This window comes from Platalea leucorodia (assembly GCF_965183815.1).
Source record: "Platalea leucorodia genome assembly, chromosome: 2".
NCBI classification, from domain to species: domain Eukaryota; kingdom Metazoa; phylum Chordata; class Aves; order Pelecaniformes; family Threskiornithidae; genus Platalea; species Platalea leucorodia.
In genome coordinates, this window is record NC_138824.1 from 93,044,765 (window position 1) to 93,064,969 (window position 20,205).

Below are 20,205 nucleotides of genomic sequence, written 5' to 3' on the forward strand. Positions count from 1 at the left end.
CTTAAAAGCACCTCCTGAGAGAAGGGCAGCCTTGCCCACCAAGGCTTCACACAGCGCTTTCTCAAACACCTCTCTAATTCAAGACGTGATGCCTGCACCCATTATCTAAGCTGGCCCTGAGCCCAAACAGTAAAGACCTGAGGAAGGGTAGGAGGGTGTGCTGGAGGCCTGACAGGCAGCACTTGTTATGGCTGGTAAGACTGACACGGATTGAGTCCCCGACTGTTTGCTGCTCCTCCGTTTAGAGGAACAGAGCTCCTTGCACAATGGCTTAGGAAATTGCCGTATGGTTGTGGAGGAAATGAGGCTACTCACTGAAGGAACCTGAGCAAAAGCAAAAAATCCTCCACAAGGGAAGAAGAGTTGCTCTTGTCCAACTCTCTCAGCTCATCCAAGAAACAAGCAGTGTCTGAGTGAGCAGTTCGCATGTGCTCCATTCCCCAGCACCACAAGGAAGGAGCCTGCTCCCGAAACAACAGTGGGGCCCCTACGCTGGAGCTAGGGCTTTTGCGTGCTCATGTAACAGATACCTGTATGCAACATGCAACAGGCTGTCCTTAAAAATCAAGACCTCTGCCTAGACTGGCATGGAGGCCGGCACAAGATATGCTCTAAGTATCAGTCTTGTTTCTTTGGTTGTTTTAAGATTTGTTGTCATTCTACTTTATTTGTAATGAATTGGTTTTTAAATGTTATTGCTTTATACAGCTTAATTTTATTCACCAGAACATGCTGACTATTAAATTGTTGTAATTTTTTTCTCTTTTTATCACTAGTATGCTGTTGTAAAATAAATAGCTACTTTAAAAATCAATCCTCTTGTTTTCTGAAGGCATGACGAAGAGCTATTGTTTAGAGGAGGAGAAGGAAACCTAGGCACCACATCAAGAGAAAACATATTGGCTCAAAATTCATGCAGGGTACCTCGAAGTTCCTTTCACGGTGTGCATGGTCTCATTTTGCCACCTTGAGCATGGCTATTTATTGAAGAGCTCTTGGGCTGACCGTGGCCCCTGTGACTCTCTTCACACTGTTCCCTGTCCTCCTCTGTACTGTATAAAGTAGTGATTCCTCTGCATCTCCCAGGGTATCTTCTTTTACCTCCCACTGGCAATCAGGTCCTGCCAGTTGTACCCTGAAGTTAATGACAGAATTAGGAGGTCCCCAACGTGACCTTCTTATGACAGTGCTTTGCCTTGTCTTGTGCTGTTGTGTCACAGTAATGTAATACCACTTTCCATTGCAGTGGAAGTTCCACATCCTGACCTCCCTTGGCAGCATCCATGTTGTCCATAGTCCATCAGCTGTCTCACACCTGAGGTTTCCCAATCCCTCTATCCATAAGCCGAGGACATTCAGGAGTCCCTGAAAATACTGCACAATAAGCAGACATGTCAGTCAGGAGTCTGCATCTGTCAGATACGCAGATAGCTGCACCTGCATAACAGAAAAGCTGGAATTTGCTTGCTTGCCCCTACTTCATATCTGAACGCTTACAAACCTGCGATGACAAGAGGTAACTTCCGCCGGTGCTGGAGAATAGGCCAGGATCCCCAGTTTTGCCTGCACTTGCTTCAGGGCAGACTTAGGAGAAATCAAGTGAAAACAAATCATGGCACATTCAAGAAAGGAAAAGGAAGAAAATGGAAACGGTATCAAACACTGTGATGCTCACATTTTAAGGTGCAGCTCCACCACGCTTCTTGACAGAAGCTAAATAACAGAAAATCATGGACAAGAGGACCCTCACAGATGCTTCGTAACCCCTCACATTGATCTCTCCAGAAGAAGAAATGATCTAATTCCTCCCAAGTTAATTGTAAATTACCTACTGACCTTAAGAAAATGTCCAGGTATTCCAGGGACACCAGGACAGAATCTGGTGCTGGTTTTCAGAACTACAAAGAAAGAAGACAATTTTAAAAAGAGAAACCACAAAGTGTGACAAACCAATCTGAGGGACTTGGCAAATGTGCAGCGTTAATTGTCACTTTATTGCTAAAGATTAAGATTATAAAATTGTATGGCTCCATTTTTCTTGCTATGTATCAAAACTCATATCATCTGGAGATGTAAAAATGCTTCTCCTGAAATAATATAGATATGCTTTTTGTGTATTTTTCTGCTTTCTGACCTCTTCTCTTTTCCAAGTCCTCTACCCTTTCTCTGTTAATGCTGGTGATCTTAATTTATCCCGTTATGGTAGTTAGTTATACTTAGTCACAAATGTATTTCTGTTCCACTCCCTTCAGAGAGGACACTTTGCATAGCTTTAGAGTAATCAGGAAAGTCACCATAAACCATCAGAAATGCCTGCCTACAAAACAACTAGAAACTTCCCTTTTAAATCAAAGTATTTCCTGAGAAATAGGAAAAGTTATGAAAAGCATATTCGTTTTGACATTACTGATAAAAGCCAGATATTACATGCCTGCTCCGAAGGGAAACGGGATAAAGGACATCCCTCCACCACACACTCCCTTCTGCCTCCACACAGGTGGTTGTCTTTTGGGACAAAGCTGTTCAAGCTTCGGAAATAAAGCTGTAAAAAATGAAGGATTTCATTGTCCCCATAGCAAGGAACAATCCAGGGGCAAAGGAAGATCACAGCACAGCAGAGCCCTTTCTTTATCATCTAATAATTATCATAAAACAGCACTAAAACAAACATGGCAAGTGGGTATATCTAGTTGCTATCTGGCTTTCAGGAAGATGAAAGTATAACCTTTACATCCGTTTTGTTAATCTCTGTACCAGTGTTGATCTTGTAACTGGTTAGTTTCAGTTGTTAGAGGTATAAAGTTCACTTCTTTTACCACTTTTCTCTCCTAAAAGTACTTCTTTTAATTCTTATGCCCTTGACATCTCTTTTTGGCCTAACATAAGCCAAAAGTCTTAATTTACTGAGCATAATTCATAAAGCATGATGTGCATTCCTGTAAAGCATCCTATGACTTTCTTGAAAGGTGTAAGTTTCTTACTATTACTACTTCTTCCTCTGTAAACAACGTACTGCTCGCTCATCAGTTTGAGGTGGCACTATGTTCTCAAGACTGCAGAGCCATCCCACAAGCCCCTTTTCCTGAATTGGTGCTGAATGTGTGTTTCATCCTAACTCATACTTGTTGTTAAACTGCTAAAGCTGATGTCTGTATTTGCTGCCTTATGTCTGTGCTGCAGGAGACTGGATCTTCTTCATCGGTTGTTATAAACGGGCATACCTCAGTTGACTTCATCAGCACTACATTTGCCTATTTACAGGGTCTCTTCTGACAAATCATTCTCCGAGATTGGCTGTGAAACCCCCATGGCTTCCCTGGGGATGTATGAAGCCTGAGGCTTCCTTAGAAGACATGTTTTGGGGCTTGGGCCTGCCAGTTGGTCCCATTGATGCATCTGCCAAAAGCGTGCAGCTGCCAGCCATGTAACGAACTGGCTGCCATGCAAGAGCTCTGCTATCTTAGAGCCAAATTGCAACACAGAGGTGTCGGTGGGACCTGTACGGAGCCGCCTGAACTTCCTCAAGACACAGGAGCGCAGCAAAATTATCAGGCTTTTATTTTTCCCTCTGATTTCTGCCTTTTGCCTAAAAGATTTGTCTTTACTGTGCAATGGACTGACCCAGGCTGTGGGTACTGCTAGCCGAGGACAGCCACTGGCAGGCAACATGGAGAGAGAAGGAATGAGCAAAAGAGGAAAAAAACCCAAACCTCTGCTCTCTGGGAAGGCTGAAGCAAGTGTGGATTATAAACCTGAATTCTCAGTAAAGGATGGCAGAAGTTGCAGCCTTTACCTTCAACAGCTCCACAGGGAATCTGGGGAAGGCCAGAGTGGGCATAAAGAGAAGTAAGCACCACATTTTATTACACCTCCTATAACTGCAGAAGGGTGCGAAGCCTTATCACAGTTGGTCCAATGGCTGTTTACATCTTTCCACCACTTTCCCCAGAAAGTTTCTGTTTAACCATCAAATAACAAATGACAGCTTCAGGTAAGGATGGAGTCCTCGTTTTCACTTTCTACAACGTGACGCTCTCCTGTTGTGGGATGAAGGAGCTCCTTCTAGACCGATGTACTGCAGATGGACTTATTAAGAAAGAGGATATTCCCTGTGCATTATGAAGAAAAAAGAGCTCAGAGGCGCCGATTGTCAGAAGAATCCCCTGCAAACTGCTAGTGTTTTAAAGAAATATTTTTCAAATGACACAGCTAGGCAAAAATGTCCTGTTTTGAATAACTGCAAGAATGTTCTCTCTGCAGGGAGATGTGAAGAGCAATTATGCTCCAAACTTTGCAAACATGGATTACAGAACTGAAAATGCATTTTGCTTTAGAAAGACTTGCTTTGATTTTGTTCAAGAAATGTGCTTGAAAATCTGCACTCCCAAATCTGCAAAAATATGATAAAATAATTTTAAAAGGTAAACGTGTTTCCAGTGCACACATGAAGGCTAGCAATTGTTTGGTGTTTCCATTTAAGCCTAAAATGTTTGATGGCTTGGTGCTCTGGTCATATTTTAATGGTATTTGCTGTAACCAGGCAGATTTATGCCTGTCTCCGTTCAGACATTCTCATTTTTAATCCAAAATTTTCATCTACATCCAATGAAGTATATGCTGCTTCACTATATGTCAAAAAGCAATTCAGTGTTCCTCCAAATACGGTCTCAGCAGGAGACTGTAGGTTCAGCGGGAGATAACGTGGAGTCTCTGTTTCTCAGTTCTCAGGACATCATCCCCTCTAGGCACTGACACTTGTGGAGGAAGGAACCGAATTTCCTGATGTGGACTTCTCTTCTTGCACCTCTGTTTTCTCTCTGGTTCCCTGGTGGAAAACCCTCCGAGTTTTAGCAACATTGTAAAGGGGGGTTCTGTAGGCTTTTATGGAGTTTAAATCCCCAACACATCTTTGTGAGAAGACTCAGGGGCTGTATCTCAAATTAGGCACTACAAGATGGAGTGACCTAAAATCACATGCTATTGGCAAAAAATGTGAGTCTGTGAGAATCAGTGTCTACCAATATAGCCATGGGTTTTGTTGGCTGGATACTTAAATTCTGGATGATATTATATTTTGTTTCACACTTTCTTAAAAACACCTGGAGGGGAAGGGAGGTACAACCATAGCTGCTGAAATAAATGGTTACTGTCCCCTGGCCTGTGACAGCAGCATTTATCTTTTCTACAGCCCATGTGTGAGGGGCAGGAAGATAAGTTTCTCCTGCTCTTGCTTAGCTATTTTCTGTCAAAAATCTTACTGTAACTTTTGTACAGGGAATATTTATAACTGTTGTTAGTGTCAATATATTTTTTTGCAGTTACTGCACTTATTTACATTTTAATGGCCAAGTCAATAAAGATTTATGCACCTGTCATCTAAATTTTCCACAAAAGTAGTGAATGCTTCAAAACCCAGTATCTCCTGCAGAATACTCCCCCTCCAAGCATCCTTTAAATGCCTTCGTTTTTTTGAGAAGCAGTAGGCTATCCATTAAAATAACCAACTTTTAAAGTCGTAAGTCAAACCCAGCAAAATCTTGCAGCAGTCTTCATGGCAAAACTTCTGCATATTACAAAAGCACTTGCTCAGGGACCATTTTTTCTCTCTGTTTTTAAACACTGTCCCTTGAATGGTGAAGTCTGATTCATCACTTTGATATGTCTCAGCTGCACAAACTACATTGTTTTTGTAGCTTGAGGAGATACGCTGCTTAGCATTGACCTTGTTTTTGATTTTAATGCAGTAAAAGGTATAGTTTGGAGCACTGCTTTGGGGGTGTGCAGGCGCACCATTTGGGAGGGATACACTGTGCTCCGGTGTCACTCCCATGCACACATACCTCCTCCAAAACGTGAACCACAGAAAGGAAAACCTGAAAGCATTCCCTCCATGCCTTCCATGGTCTTGGTGCAGCAGTTCAGGCTACCGAGGTACATGTGCACACTTATTCTGGCCATGCTTTTCTTGAAGGCAGCCACGCCACAAGCCTCTGTTGTCCCCAGCCGGGGGAGGCCAGCGAGACCCACATCCCTGCTCTGCTGCCCGGGCTCTGCAGGATCTGTTCCCTTTCCTAGACTGGTATGATTGTTTCTCTGCTGTCCATCCCTTGCTGGATTTTGTGGTGGGCTGGTAGCTGCAGTGACAATAACGAGAAGTGGGGTCCCTCCAGGGCTGTGCTCTCTCTCCAGGGTGTGTTGCAACTTGAGGCCCATCCTGGCCTGGCAGACACGAGCCAGGTCTGTTCCAGCTGAAGCTCAGGGTCTCAAAGACAAGGGTACAAGGTTTCTGATCAGTTTAGGCTGGGGTTCAATGTCCAGATTAGTTTTAGGGTAGAGTTCAGATTCGAGGCTGAGGTGAAGTTGGGAGGAAGTTGTACAGGTTTGGGGAGGAGTGGCTGGAGAACTGCCTGGCGGAAAAGGACCTGGGGGTGTTGGTCGACAGCCGGCTGAACATGAGCCAGCAGTGTGCTCAGGTGGCCAAGAGGGCCAATGGCCTCCTGGCTTGTATCAGGAAGAGTATGGCCAGCAGGACCAGGGAGGTGATAGTGCCCCTGTACTCGGCACTGGTGAGGCCGCATCTCGAGTACTGTGTTCAGTTTTGGTCCCCTCACTCCAATAAGGACATGGAGGTGCTGGAGCGTGTCCAGAGAAGGGCAATGAGGCTGGTGAAGGGTGTAGAGCACAAGTCTTATGAGGAGCGGCTGAGGGAGCTGGGGTTGTTTAGCCTGGAGAAGAGGAGGCTGAGGGGAGACCTTATCGCTCTCTACAACTACCTGAAAGGAGGTTGTAGCGAGGTGGGGGTCGGTCTCTTCTCCCAAGTAACAAGGGATAGGACAAGAGGAAACAGCCTCAGGCTGCGCCAGGGGAAGTTTAGGTTGGATATCAGGCAAAACTTCTTCACCGAAAGAGTAGTCAGGCACTGGAACAGGCTGCCCAGGGAAGTGGTTGAGTCGCCATCCCTGGAGGTATTTAAAAGAAGGGTGGACATGGTGCTTAGGGACATGGTTTAGTGGTGGACTTGGCAGTGCTAGGTTAACGGTTGGACTCGATGATCTTAAGGGTCTTTTCCAACCTTAACGATTCTATGATTCTATAATTCTATGACTCTATGAAGCCAAGGTTAGGGACCTGGCTCCAACAGCATCCCAGCTTCATGACCTGCTCTTATAAGGTAACATTCATAAATCCCACCGTCTCAACACAATCACGTGCGCTAGAGCTGCCAAAGAGAGATGTGTCAGAGATGCGGAGCTGGAGGAGCCCTGGTCCCTCAAACGGATCCGCCGCAGAGCTCACGCTCTCAGGTACATGGCTGTAGCCACAGCACTGTTAAACCTGTCCGACTTGCGCTTGCTACGGTCTCCAGACCCTTACAGCTCGAGTACCAACACGAATTTTCATCGTGACACTGAAATACATTTTCTCCCATACGGGCAATTCCCTCTCCAGCTCCCACTTCCCAGCCCCGCCCCCCCGGCAACCGCGCAGCCCGGGTACCGCCTGTGAGCATCTTCACAGGGAAAGGGGGCTGCCGGGGGGGGTCTTTCGCTTCGTCTTTCAAAACCAGGCCCTCCCCCCCCGAGATGCTCCAGTAAATTTCACCCCGGGGGCAGAGCCCGGTGCCGGCAGGGGACGTTTCGGCGAGTGACGCGGCGCCGAGCGGAGCCCGCAGCAGCGGGCCGCCCCCCCGCGCCCCGCAGAGCCCCCGCGCCGCTCGGCGGCGCCCCCTGGCGGCGGGGCGCGCTCCCTCCGGCGGGGGCGGCGGCGGCGGCGGCGGCGCGGTGAGCCGGGCCGGGGCGAGCGGCGCGGCGGGGCGAGCCCAGCGCTGAGCTCACCTCCCTCCGCCCCCCCGCCTCCCTCCCTCCTCCCTCCCTCCCTCCCTCCCTCCTCCTCCTCCTCCTCCTCCTCCTCCTCCCGCGCCCAGCCTGCAGCCGGGATCTCAGTATTATGGCATCGAGGAGAATGGAGACCAAACCCGTGATAACGTGTCTGAAAACCCTCCTCATCATCTACTCCTTCGTCTTCTGGGTGAGTGCGGCGCGGCGCGGCGCGGACACCGACCGACCGCCGGGCAGGGCCCGGCACCCCCGCAGCGGCCGTGGCCCCCACCTGCCCGGGGCGGGCGGCGGGCGGCGGGGCCGGTGACGGCGGTCGGCGGGCTGCGGGCTGCGGGGGCCCCGCCGGGATGTCAGCGATGCGGGGATGTAGCTCTATTGATGCCGGAACGTATATGTGCATATACAAACATATACACACATATAGATATGTATGCACACACGCATATAGATATATTTTTTTTTTTTTTTTTTTTGCCTCTTCTTGCGGCGAGCCAATCCCCCCGAGCCCCGCCGGGGGAAAGTTGCAGGGGTCCCCCCGGCCGCCGCGGTGGCCGCCCCCTTCCCCGCCGCCTCCCTGGCCGGCTGCACCGGGGTGGGGGGGTGCTGCGGGGCCGCCCCTCTCCCCGCTGCCTGCCGCCCCCCGTCCCGCCCCCCTGCCCCCTCCCCGAGCTCCCCCCCGCCCCCGGTGCCCGGCCCGGCTCCTACCTGGGCGCAGCGGGGCTGACCTCCCCCGCCGCCCGGTATGTCCGCCGCGCTGCGTTTCGTAACCCGGCTGAGGCTCCCGTAAACCATTTTTATGACCCAGATACATTAATTGAGTTGCAGTGATTGACTGACGGGCAGCCGGGTTTTTTCAGGCGACCCCGGAGGCTGGAGGGTTTTCGCAGCGTCCCGGCCTGTTACTCAGCAGATCCCTGGCATGAGCGGCGTATTGTGGCGGCAATCTGCAGATTAAAGACCTTTTAAATGGTACATGGTGACAACATACGATAATGGCCCCACTGTGTACTGTTAGGGACCGTAATCTGCACATCATTGATACAATACACTGAAGCGAATGTGTCACTTCCTAGCAAGGGAAACTGATTGTGTGTGAGCGTTTTAATAGCTTTATGCTGTGAAAAGTGTCTGTGAAACGGAGTAACTCAAATTTTCATCATTCTGCTTAAAAACGCATTCTAAACGAAGAATTGCTTGTTCATGGCAATTCTGTTTTACATCTTTATAGTGAAGATATGACTTTTTGTGTTTCAACTTTAACTTCATAGGCTTTTTTTTTTTATTAAAATGACCAGAAGTCATTTTGCTAATCCATACCTATGGCAATACCTCTGCATTATTGCCCCCCCCCCCCAGCATTTAACGTACCCCCCCCTTCTTTTTTAACAATTTTGGTGGTAACCACAGCAGATGTGTCTGATGACTGAAATGGGTAGGCATCCGGAATCATCTGTTGTTTTTTTGTTGGCAAATAGATCCTTCACACTACTCTCAAGGAGGTAGGTTGCTAAGTTTATACCCTTGCCACAATTTAAAGATTCATCCTTTCCAGTGGTCTGTTCTCAATGGATCTACAAGAAACCCCTCTTCTTCCTGTGATTAATGAGCAACTGCAGGAGCTCTGGTGAATTCATGGTATCTTTTCAGATACCAGATTCAGATCGTTTTTCTATTCATCTTTTCATGGTCATCTTTTTAAAAGTGACCGCTACATCTGCTGTAGCCTGAATAAACAGAGGACTTAAATCGGCATGCCCGGCGAGCTAGCACATTTCATGAACGCTAATCTCATTAAAAAAGAGAGAATTGTACATTGAGCCAAGCAGCTGGCTGAGGGCATTTGTGCTACTGTAGGCTGTCGTGATGCCAGGCCAGGTTGACAGCTGGGACCTCGTAGGGTAAATAACACAGCTGAGCTCTGGTTTGGGCTACGGCAATGCATCTGTGCTGGTGGGATGCTCTAGTGCAAATTCTTTTCCTCTGAACTGTCTGTCAGGCTCCTGTGTGTCCCAGTCTCCTCCAAGGGCATGGCCCACTGACGTGGCTTTTCCAGTTACTTAACACCTGACAGCCGTCAGGGTGCTTGTCTGTTTGTCCTCTTCCTTGAGCCTGGAAAAGGAGGAAGAAAATAAATGGTCGGAAACAGAATCCTGCAACCGTGAGCAAAAGAGAACAAATTTCTTTTCTGTCATGCTTGCTGTTGCATCTGGTTTCCCAAGGCACCAGCCTAGGGAAACCTGGGCAGATCTCAATGGGAGAAGGCAACAAAGGGCTTGGTAAAGGTCCGGAGTAGTTGACAGCAGAGCCGAAGTCTTCGTCAGCTGTTTTTCCTTTTAACATAGAACAACAACTAATTCACGTTTTTGGCCCCTTTCTGGGCTTTGAATCAACCCTTTTAGTATAAATGGGAGCAGGGCTGCACCTATTGCCATGAGTGGAGCAGAAACATGGTGTGCTCTGGCCATATCCTCATTTTCTTTTTACAGGCAAGTTTGAGAGCTGAGGGATGCGCAGAGTTGTCTCAACCCCCCTCCATTATTTTCTGGGGTGCTTTTTGTACTCTCACAAGCTGCTGGCTCCAGAATCAGCGTAACTCAAATTCGGTCCCTGTGAATTCTCAGAGCTGAAAATACGGGAAGGATTCAATAGGAGGAACTATTTTAAAAATTTATTTCTTGGCCTTATCTAAATACCAGAAGGAAAACATGCCAGTGCCACAAATGGCTGGTTTGTAGAATTTTATTCTGATGGCTTACCCACGGTTTTTTGAGAGGTTGTAAGCTGATTTCTGAAGGAGAAAGCCCTGCGTTGCTTAACTGCAGTTTGTACAGTTTTTTTCTAGCTATGGGGATGGAGTTGCAGTATAACACACGGAGCAGAGTGGTCCTGTGACAGGGAGGTGTGTGGTGGAAACCCTTCAGGTATCTGGCCAGGTGGTTACGGGTTGTGATGTGAGGGGACAGGGAGAGAAGATGCTTCTCTGAATCCAGTGAGCTGTTTTGAAACATCCAGAAGGACTTCTCTGTGTTTACATTGTTTATAAAAGAAGAAAATCTGTGGACACAGAATGTTGCTATCATCAGTGATTATTTGTCAGGGTTAAATATGAATTGCATTTGTATCAATGGGTGAGATGTATGTAGATGAAGCCTTTTAGTACAAGCATTAAATGAAGCTCCACTGACTACATGGGAGCTGCAGGGCAGTAATGAAGAGACACGGTTCATTCAAATTTCGTACTGCGTAGCTTGTTCCTTTCCAAATAGGTTTTACTTAATGGTATTTGTTATTTTGATAGCTTCCTCTCCTCCCCCTCACTGTACTTCCCAACTTCTTTCCGTAAATGTATCAACATGGTAAAAAAAAATTCCATAAACAGAGATAACAAGCTTTTTATGTGCTCATATGCATTGTTATTCATAGTACACATTAAATGCCTAGGGTTACCGCTTTTGGTCCTTAAGGGACATAGCAATAAAAATTCAACAGCCATTTTTTTCCTAATCAGAATTCTGTACTGCATGCATCTGGTTTGGAACTAGTAGATTAAAAAAAGGCAGTAAAAGCACTGCTTGGCTGTTAGCTATTTTTATTTTTTTCCTTTTGGGTATGAAAAATTGCTTGCATAGAAATCCGAGGTATAACTTGTCTTGTTTTTAAGGGAAGATGAATTTTGGATTAGAATTCAAAGTGAATTTTTTATAGGGGAATGAAACCTTTAAGCACCCCTCGGTACCTTATATTTATCTAGTTCTTAAGCGATCTTATGTCTTAAAATGTATGTATACTTAATATTTCATTGTAGGCTTTGAAATATATTTTGCTATCAAATTAACAGCCCACCTTGATGTGTTTTGAGATGGAGCTTTAAGCGTTCATGCACTGGTCCTTAAAGTTATAGGGCTGCAGAAAATGGGTTTCATCTTCCATGCAAAGCTTGTTGTTGCCCCAAACAGGCACCGTAGCAAAGTGATTAGCTTTTGATTTCAGGCCCTGTGAGACACTTAGCACTCAAATGAGTGCTTTGTGTGTGCTGTCCTGCTGGTATGGGGGTTGCTTGCTGTTAATTAATGTAATAAAAGCATATAAGTAGAGTTTCCATTCAGATATTTTTCCAAGGTGAGTCACTGATCTGAAGAGCATCTTCTGACCAAGATCGATGTTTTGGATACTAAATTAGGTTCTTAGAACTTGACTTGTCTTTTGCTATGTGATAAAATCAGAACTAAGATACCTATTTGCAGTAGCAGTAGTTTAGTTTTCCAAGTTTTTATCGCTTGGAAAATGGACCTGTGCATCCTGGTACGACCCCTTGGAGTTAGCAGGTGGCAGGAGAGCTGTGGACTGGAGTGTGGTGGGACAGGTAAATGTCGCTTGGCTGCGAGGCCACAGCTGGCGCTGTGATTTGAAAACAGCTTGAAATGGCGTGTTTCCATATCATTCGTCTTCTTTTAGCCACTTCCTCTGGTGGCCACGGGAATGGGGTGTCACTGGCGTGGAGGGTGGTCAGAAGATGGCTCTGTGAAGGACAAGGGGCTCAGGCCCTCTCTGGCACGGGGGGCGTGGAGAGAGCCCGTGTCTCCTTTGGAGAAGCGGCCCCCCCATCTCCCTCTTCTCTCGGGCTTCCCCGAAAAGGAGGTCGGGGCCGGGGGGGCTGGGAGCAGCTGCGGTGTCAAGGCAGGCAGCTCCTGGTCCTCACGGCTCAGCGGTGTGGTGGAGGTGGCATTCACCCATGTTTCAGGAGCTCGCAAAGCTGTTTTCTGGGAAATGCCCGAGACAAAGAGCAAGCGCGATGGCCTGCTCTGTAACACAAATTTATGGCTGAACTGCTGACCCATCTTCAAATGCAGCCGTTCGAGCCATGCATTATAATATGGGATTAAATTTGTGTGTCCCTTTGAGTTACTAGTGGCATTAGTCATCTTCACTATGAATGTCCAGCTGGGTTGCTGAAATTACTGTTTTTCTCCCCAGAACTTCTTTCCAGTGCTTCTGCATTGGTTTCTGCATGTGTCTGGTCTTTTTAATATCTCTTACTTACCATGCTTATGTTTTTTCTTTTAAGTTTTGTTAATATCTGTTAGAAGACAGTTTTAAAGGAAATATTTTGAGAAATGTTTTAGCTTTCCCGCGTGGCTTAGATTGCTCTGTCTTTTGGTGGTTCCATTGACTGCAAAGTCATCATTGCTATAGTTTTGCAAAGAAATGTTATTGTTTGTACTTATGTTTTACCTGAAATCCAGAAAAATTACACTCTCAAAAATGCACAATATCCCCGTCATGATGGATTTGAAGTGCTCCATTGCTTAGGCACAAACCTCATGCGGTTGCCTCCTTAAGTCAGTTGTTTCCCATTCTGTTCTCATAATGACATACATGAAAGATTAAAGATAATGGTGTTTTCTTGTGAGCATAGCCCAAGGTGAATTCTGTTGGCCAAATAAATAACTAACTGAATAAAAACAAACAAAAAAAGAAGGTAGATGGTGTTTAAAAACATAGGTCCAGAGTCAGCTTTCTGAATTCCGTTTTGGGGTACTTACCCAACTGGGCTGCCTTTTGCAGGGGTCTTGGTGGGCTTTTTTTGTTTTTATCACGGCTGTGTTATACAACCCCCTTAATGACAATCCTAATGGAGGAGAGCCATGCCAGCATGACAGCTGCAGTAAGTGTGAGTAAACAGAGAAGATAAAGCCCTGACTTCCAGTTGCGCTCCCCGGCGAGTGCTGGGCTGTTTCTCGCAGGTGTGCTGGGAGGAGGGGGGGGGCAGTCCCCGCCTGTCCCCCGGGTCACCCGTGGGTGGGACGGTGTGGTGGGAAAGCTGCCGTGTGGCATCGGTTGTGCCTTCAGCCATCGCAAGGATCGCACGCTGTTCTTCTCCTTGGCAGGGAGATGATTTTTTTATTGTAGTCAGCTTGCATATTTTGGAGCAGAGGAGTTGGCAAGTCGGTGGAGTTTTTGCATTGCTGATGCCCATTCACGTTCTGAAAATTGTGTGTGTATGGTACAAATTAGCATTGTACATCTCATTTAAGGGAGTAATTGACTTTGCTGTTGGTTAAATGCTCCTCCTTTTCTTGCTGTTAGTGTAACTATGCTTACGCCTCGATGAGATGCCTGCTACACCTTGACCTTGGAGTTTGTATGGGGACAGTTCTCTAGTTTGGAGATGGTAACTTTTTCACATTAACAGGTCAGTTTGGACTGGTGAAGAGGGATAGTGGGTGACTTGAAGTGTTTCAGTTCTATCTGGGAAGCCATAGGTGCATTCATAAACAAGCAGTGGCAGAAGTCCTTGCTCTTTCCCAGGCGATGGGATAGGGGCGTGGTGGAGTACTGCTATATGTGTAGTGAGTGCTTTGGCTGTTTAGCATTCACTCCTGCTCTAAGCAACCTGCTGTGTGGCCTAAACAGTGTAAATACAAATTCTAGGGAAGGGTGCAGGGGAGGCCTTGTTATCCCTTTTCCATCGAGAATGCAGTAGAGTCCTTTTTCTTGGATGCTGGAAGCATCCAGTTCATACCAGCCTTGCTCGTCAAGGAAATGGAGGCAATTATCGTAGGTAAACCAAGGGAATTTAAAATGGATCCAAGAATCTGATTTTATCTCTGATTATGTGACTATTTATCAATTCCCCGTGCTGTCAGGGAGGTAAATTAGGTTACCTGGTACCATTAGTTGTCTCCGTCTCTGGATTTTTATCATCGCTTCTTCGGTTGTTGCAACTGTCCTACAAATTTATGTGCCAATGAATTAATAGATGAATATCTAGAAAGGCTCTTTGTGCATGTGAGCTTGCAGAAACATCTCCTTCAATCTTTCACGTGCTTTTTAAGTCCAATGATACTTGTTACAGAGATGCTAGCTTTACCGCAGTACTGAGTCTGTTCTGCATCCACCAAATTTGCGGGTGAAAATCCTGTTGACCTCAGTGTCTTGCAAACCTAGGTGACTGAATCTTTAGAATGAAATACAAGACTCCAGAGGCGACTATAGGGAGCAGATGACAGTTACTGTAAGGCCGTTTTTATTTGCATAATGTTATTTCTTTAGGCTCATCACTATTAATTACCATTTAAGCATCTCTCAGAGAATAGATCCTTCACATCAGTAAAGCAGGCCTCTTTCCATCTTAGCTCTCTTTCACCGTGGTGGGCAGATGGTTTATATGTTCTGTCTTTCTAACAGTTCTGGGTTATGAGAGGGAAGCATTTAAATTTCTCTTGTACTAAAGGGACTCTGAAGCATGGCACGCTCGTGTCTTACTGGATTATCATTATTTCATAGCTGAGCTGGCTCCTTGAGCTCTGGGAGTAGGCCACAGGATTTTTAGGAGCCGTAATAAAAGAATGGAAGTGATGCTGTTAATATTAATTTTACTGTAATTTCCATGTAGCGTTTTGCAAGATGTTTTCCAGATGTTCTTTTTTCATCTATATGGTTCTGGGGACAGTGCTAAAATCCTGAAAAGAAAAAAAAAAAGAGCAGCCCTCCCCCCTTCCCTCTCCGTTTCTCGCTTTCCCTATCTCCCTGAATTGCTGTGCTGAGTTCAGGTGGTGTCTGGTCACTGTGCGGTGCCAGCGGTGACCCCCTCCCGGAGGCCAGGCTGGATGCATCGCAAGGCAGGAGGATTCTGCAGAGCAGCCCAGGCTGGGCAGAAGGCTGCTGACATTGTGTCTTGTCATCGTTTCTTCCTGGGAGTTATTTGCTGTGAGCCTTGAGAAAAGGTTGAGTTTGGATTGGGCTGCATGTGGATTTGGATGGATGAGGTTGAAATGTTCTTTTTTTTATATTCAGGCAGGGGTTTTTGAGAGTATTTGCTAGGAGAATGTGATGGTGGAATAATGAGGTGATGGACTTAATCTGTAAAAGCCTGTGGATCTTGGGAGCAGACCTAAGGAAAAGGTTGGCGTGCCTATGTGGTGCAGCAGAGAAGGAGGAAAGGAGAGAAAAGGAGAGGGTGAAACCCTGTAAACATCATAGGAAGAGGAGCACTTACATTTCCCTACAACTGGGAAGTGAAGGAAGCCCCTGCTGTGTGACCCTTATAACCACTCAGTGCCTTAATGCCTTTGAATAGAAACGAGCAGCTCAGACCTGCTGATGCTACAGGATTGAAGCTATCGATGAAGCTAACAAGTTCTTCAGGATCTTGTTCCTGACCAGGTTACAGGTACCGCTTCAGAGAATATAGTGCATGGGAACAGAACATTGTGCTGAACTTCTCCAGCAAAGTAGGTTTACTACTCACCCCTAGCACACTAGAAATTATTCTTATTGAAAGGACGTAAATACATTCTCTGCAACTGAGGTTTCAGCTAGACTGTGCTGATTAATCCTTCGGTAAATTTAAAAACATAGACTGTGCTGAGTTAATCCTTCGGTAAGTTTAAAAACATTTATCATTTGGACAGAATTTCCGACGGGTTGGTCTCCGTCTGGCAACAACTTTGAAGTGTTTAGAAAATTTCTTTCAGCATTTTTGGCAATTGAAGATGAAAAAGTGCTCAGCTTTGTATGTTTATAAAAATAAATGGGAGTTATATCAAAACCTGAGATTTTTGATGGAGGTAGTCGTCTCAGGGATGAAAACCATCAGTGATTTGGGAAATCCTAAAAAAAATGAAGTTTTCAAAGAAACAAGAATTTCCTGAATATGCCAGGTAATATCGATATTCTTTTTTGTAGATGGACTTGAAACTTAGGCCAGTTTATGGCATCATGGGTTGTGTCATGGCATGTGTTGAACTAGTCCAGTTAGGCAGAACCAAGGCTTGCCTTTTTGAAGATCTATAAAGTGCATTGGCTTCAAAGTCGTGCTCAACCAGAGTTGAAAGTCAATAGCAGAGATGGGGAACCTGGGGTCTGCAGGCCCATGCAGCCTGCAAGGATGTACGCCTGGATTGGGATTTTTGTCCATGTTAGAAGATAACACAAAAGTGCATGACTGTGTGCACCTTACCTGGGGCTGTCCAAATGCTCTGCTCTGACCTCACCAAAGAAAATGTGAAGGACATCGTATATAGTTTATGGAAACCTGTGCAGATCAATTCCAAAAGCTGTTTGAGATGGAAGATTGCTGCAAATTTCCTATGGTGAAGGGGAGGGGAGAAGATCCCATGATTTCTGTTGTGTTCCCTAACAGACTCCTGGCCAAAGCATTTTCATTACAACTTGCTGTCGCCAACCCTGCATCAGAAGACAATCAAAACACCAGAAATCTGTCAGGAAAGTTGTTTTTATTCTTGCAAGAATAGGTTAAGATATAAGAGAGGGCACTTTCCAGGCAGGTCGTAACAGAAGATGGAAACTCAATCCTCCTGTATGCGGTTTTCTTCAATAGTACTTAACATCTAAGTGGCTCTAATTAGGCTTGGAATGGTAACATAATTAAGTGCATGTCTCTTCTGTTCCCCTTTGAAAACAAAAAGAGGAAACAGAAACACAGATAGGTTATCCTCAGTACCTCGACGCTCTCCCTGATGGCTGCGTCTCATCACTGGGATCATTTTTACTGGTGCAGCTGCCCTGTGCTGGATGTAGGACCTACTGCTCTGCAGCGTGCGCTGATTGCAGACAGAGCGCAATTCAATTTACCTATAAAATAATGTCTTATGGGAAACCAGCAGCTGATATTATTGCATGTTTTGAGATTTTTTTTTTTCACTTCCTTTCCGTTTTCAGGTCATTGATACTATGTCTAGGTTTCAGCAGAGCTGCTTTTTTGTACAGCTGCATAGTTGAGTCAGTTGAAGCAGACCCACTTTGCAGTTGCTAGCTAATGTTGAGATCAGCTTGTGTGTTACCTGGGACTGAGTTTCTCTTTCCAGTATACTTCAGGAAAAACTGCTGAGTTAAATTATGCAGGTCAAATGACCTAGAGGCTTAAATTCATCTCTCCTGTCCCAGAACAGCTTACAGACCATCTACGCATAACCTGCAGACTTCAGGGTTTTTTTTCGCATGCGAGTGCAATTTAAAAACTCATGAAGAACCAGGACCTCAAAATGTTGGGGAGCTGGCTGTCAGGAGTATTTCAGTATTATTTCCTGGACCATACAAGCCAAGCCCCAGTGTATTCCTTGCTGCCTGTTCTCATAAAACAGGGGATGATTCAAAGGGATTGGATCAGGATTTACTAACAGAGGTCACACCTTTCAAAAAGAAAAAAAAAGTAGCTCATGGCGATGGCATTACGAGTTTATTTTTGTCATGGCAGGTAAGACCAGGGTCACATACAGCCTTTCTAGGAGGCGGCAAGGCCTTGCTGTATTTACCAAGTATGTGCAGGATCTTTGTGCAGCTTTCACAGTGTTTGTGCAGAACTCTTGCTGGCAGGATGGTGCAACTGTTGTCTTTGCCCGTGGCCTTGTAGGCAAATACTTTCTTATGGAAAAATACTCCTTTTTAAATCTTTCCCCTTTGGTCTCCCTACTTCAAAGTGATGCTTTCGCTGAGCATCCTCCCAGCATGGAAAGGGCAGCTCAGTGCCCTCCATCCCCCTGCGCAGCGCTGAGCTCACCCACCCTCAGCTGTGTTTACCAGCATGCTCACCAGAGAGGCACGCAAGATGGGACCATTGGTCCTTGCCCCATCCGAGATGGTCCCTGCCGCAGCCGGGGGTCAGCCAGCAGCCGCCCGGCCGGGGTGAGAGCACTGCCGGGGTCTGCCCTGGGGCAGGCAGGTGTGGGGTGGGCTGTCCTGCAGTGCTTGCTGGCCTGCGAAATTACAAGCTGCAGGAGATGTACTGGACCAGCCAGTGTGGCAATAAATGGAGTATTTCATCCAGCAATTGCGTTATTTTCTACTGAAATTAGTAACAAAAATAAAACCTCCCACTTCCAGGAGTTTTCTGTTTTGTAAGCAACAGCTAGTTGCTTTCTGACGGGAAAGGTGGTTGTACTTAAAATAGGTACATCTGTGGGAGAGAGCATTTTCAGCTAGTGAAATTGTTCAAAATGATATGGAAAAGTTGCCTCAGTTTCTGTGAGCTGGCATGATACACATGTAATACTTATGCAGAGAAATGTGTGCTCTTTAACACAAAACAAACCCGGTCCCTGTCGTACGGAAACCTGAGCATACTGCACCATAGCTATTTTTTAACAGAAGTATCAGATTTAAAGTGTTCCCTCCCCACTTGCTCACTGACCAGATTGCCACCGGAGCAGACAGGATTAATCCCTGTACCCTGAAGAATATCCAGTATTAAAGCAAGGAGACGGGCTGTTTCCTAAAGCAGTGCAATCCTCAAATGATCAAGAATGTAACCAAGCCACAACCACTTAGCTGATTTATTCTTCTAATTTCATGAAGTGCTTAGCTTTGCAGTTTCATGCCAGGTATTAGACCAAAATGACTTCCTATTTTTTCCAGCACCATCGAATATGTAAAATACATGAGATGGCAGGCCTCTAAATCTGAAGAATATCGAGAAGAATTTCATGCCAAGTCTTTGCTCTTAGGCAATCAATCAAGCTATTAATGCTATAAAAATAAGAGCCACCTCATCAGTGAGAAACAGAGAATTAACCAGTTTTTCTTCTAGCACCATTCACCAGCCGACCAGTTGTGCACCCAAGCCCGTGTTTGCATGGCAGCAACATTTGCCTGCTGAAAGCATATTTGCTTTATATCATATGTTAGTGCAATACTGGTCAGCAAAAGGATATGATATAAAAAGACATTTTACGAAGAATTAAATCAGCTGAGGTTGATGAGTACGTGTGGGTGGACTGAGCTTTGTCCGTATGAAACATACAAAATACCTTGCAAAGTCATCTTGCTCTGCTTAAAATCAGTGGGAACCATCTATGAGCAGACTGTCTTATGCAGTCAGCTGATTGTTTTTGAAACTCACCCATGCTTAATATTCAGGTTCGGTGAAACAGAAGGTTATTCTGGCTTGGATCCCACAGAATTCCCAAAGAGTTGGGATTGGGAGGGTTTACCACTCATTCTTGTGCTGGATATTTCAGCAGGATAAACCTTTTTTCCCTTCCTCTGTCAAGACAGAAGACTTGTTAAGTTCTGCCTCATGTCTCTAGGCTTGCTTTGGTTGCCCTTTGATTTTGCAGCACAATGTCATTTCACAAGATGTGCGCTCCTCCAGCGCGGTGGTTCCACTGAAGCTCAGATGGACCCCAAAAGAGGTAGAATTGCTTTTAAAATTTTGCAGCTTCTGTAAAAACAAAGCCTAAACTAAAGAACACGAGAGCAAAAGACTCGATCTGTAGCTGTGTTGATGAGATAGTGTACTGCGAGATCACACGTGAGTCAGCTGGTGGATGAATAAATGCTGAGTATTATGGCCGGCATCAGAGGGCATGGCACAGTGCACGTTGTTTGGATTAAATTCAGAAAAAAA

At 45.8% G+C, this 20,205-nt stretch overlaps 1 protein-coding gene across 1 annotated transcript in view; it reads left to right on the forward strand.

Annotated features, from left to right (window-relative positions):
* Positions 1 to 7,947: 7,947 nt before the first annotated feature.
* TSPAN7 (tetraspanin 7) overlaps positions 7,948 to 20,205 on the forward strand; it is a gene marked incomplete at its 5' end in the record, with an annotated part of 100,012 nt that continues 87,754 nt past the window's right edge. Inside the window, one exon of the mRNA XM_082337911.1 lies at positions 7,948 to 8,028. Within this exon, the coding sequence (XP_082194037.1) occupies positions 7,948 to 8,028 (81 nt within the window). The remainder of the gene's footprint in view (positions 8,029 to 20,205) is intronic.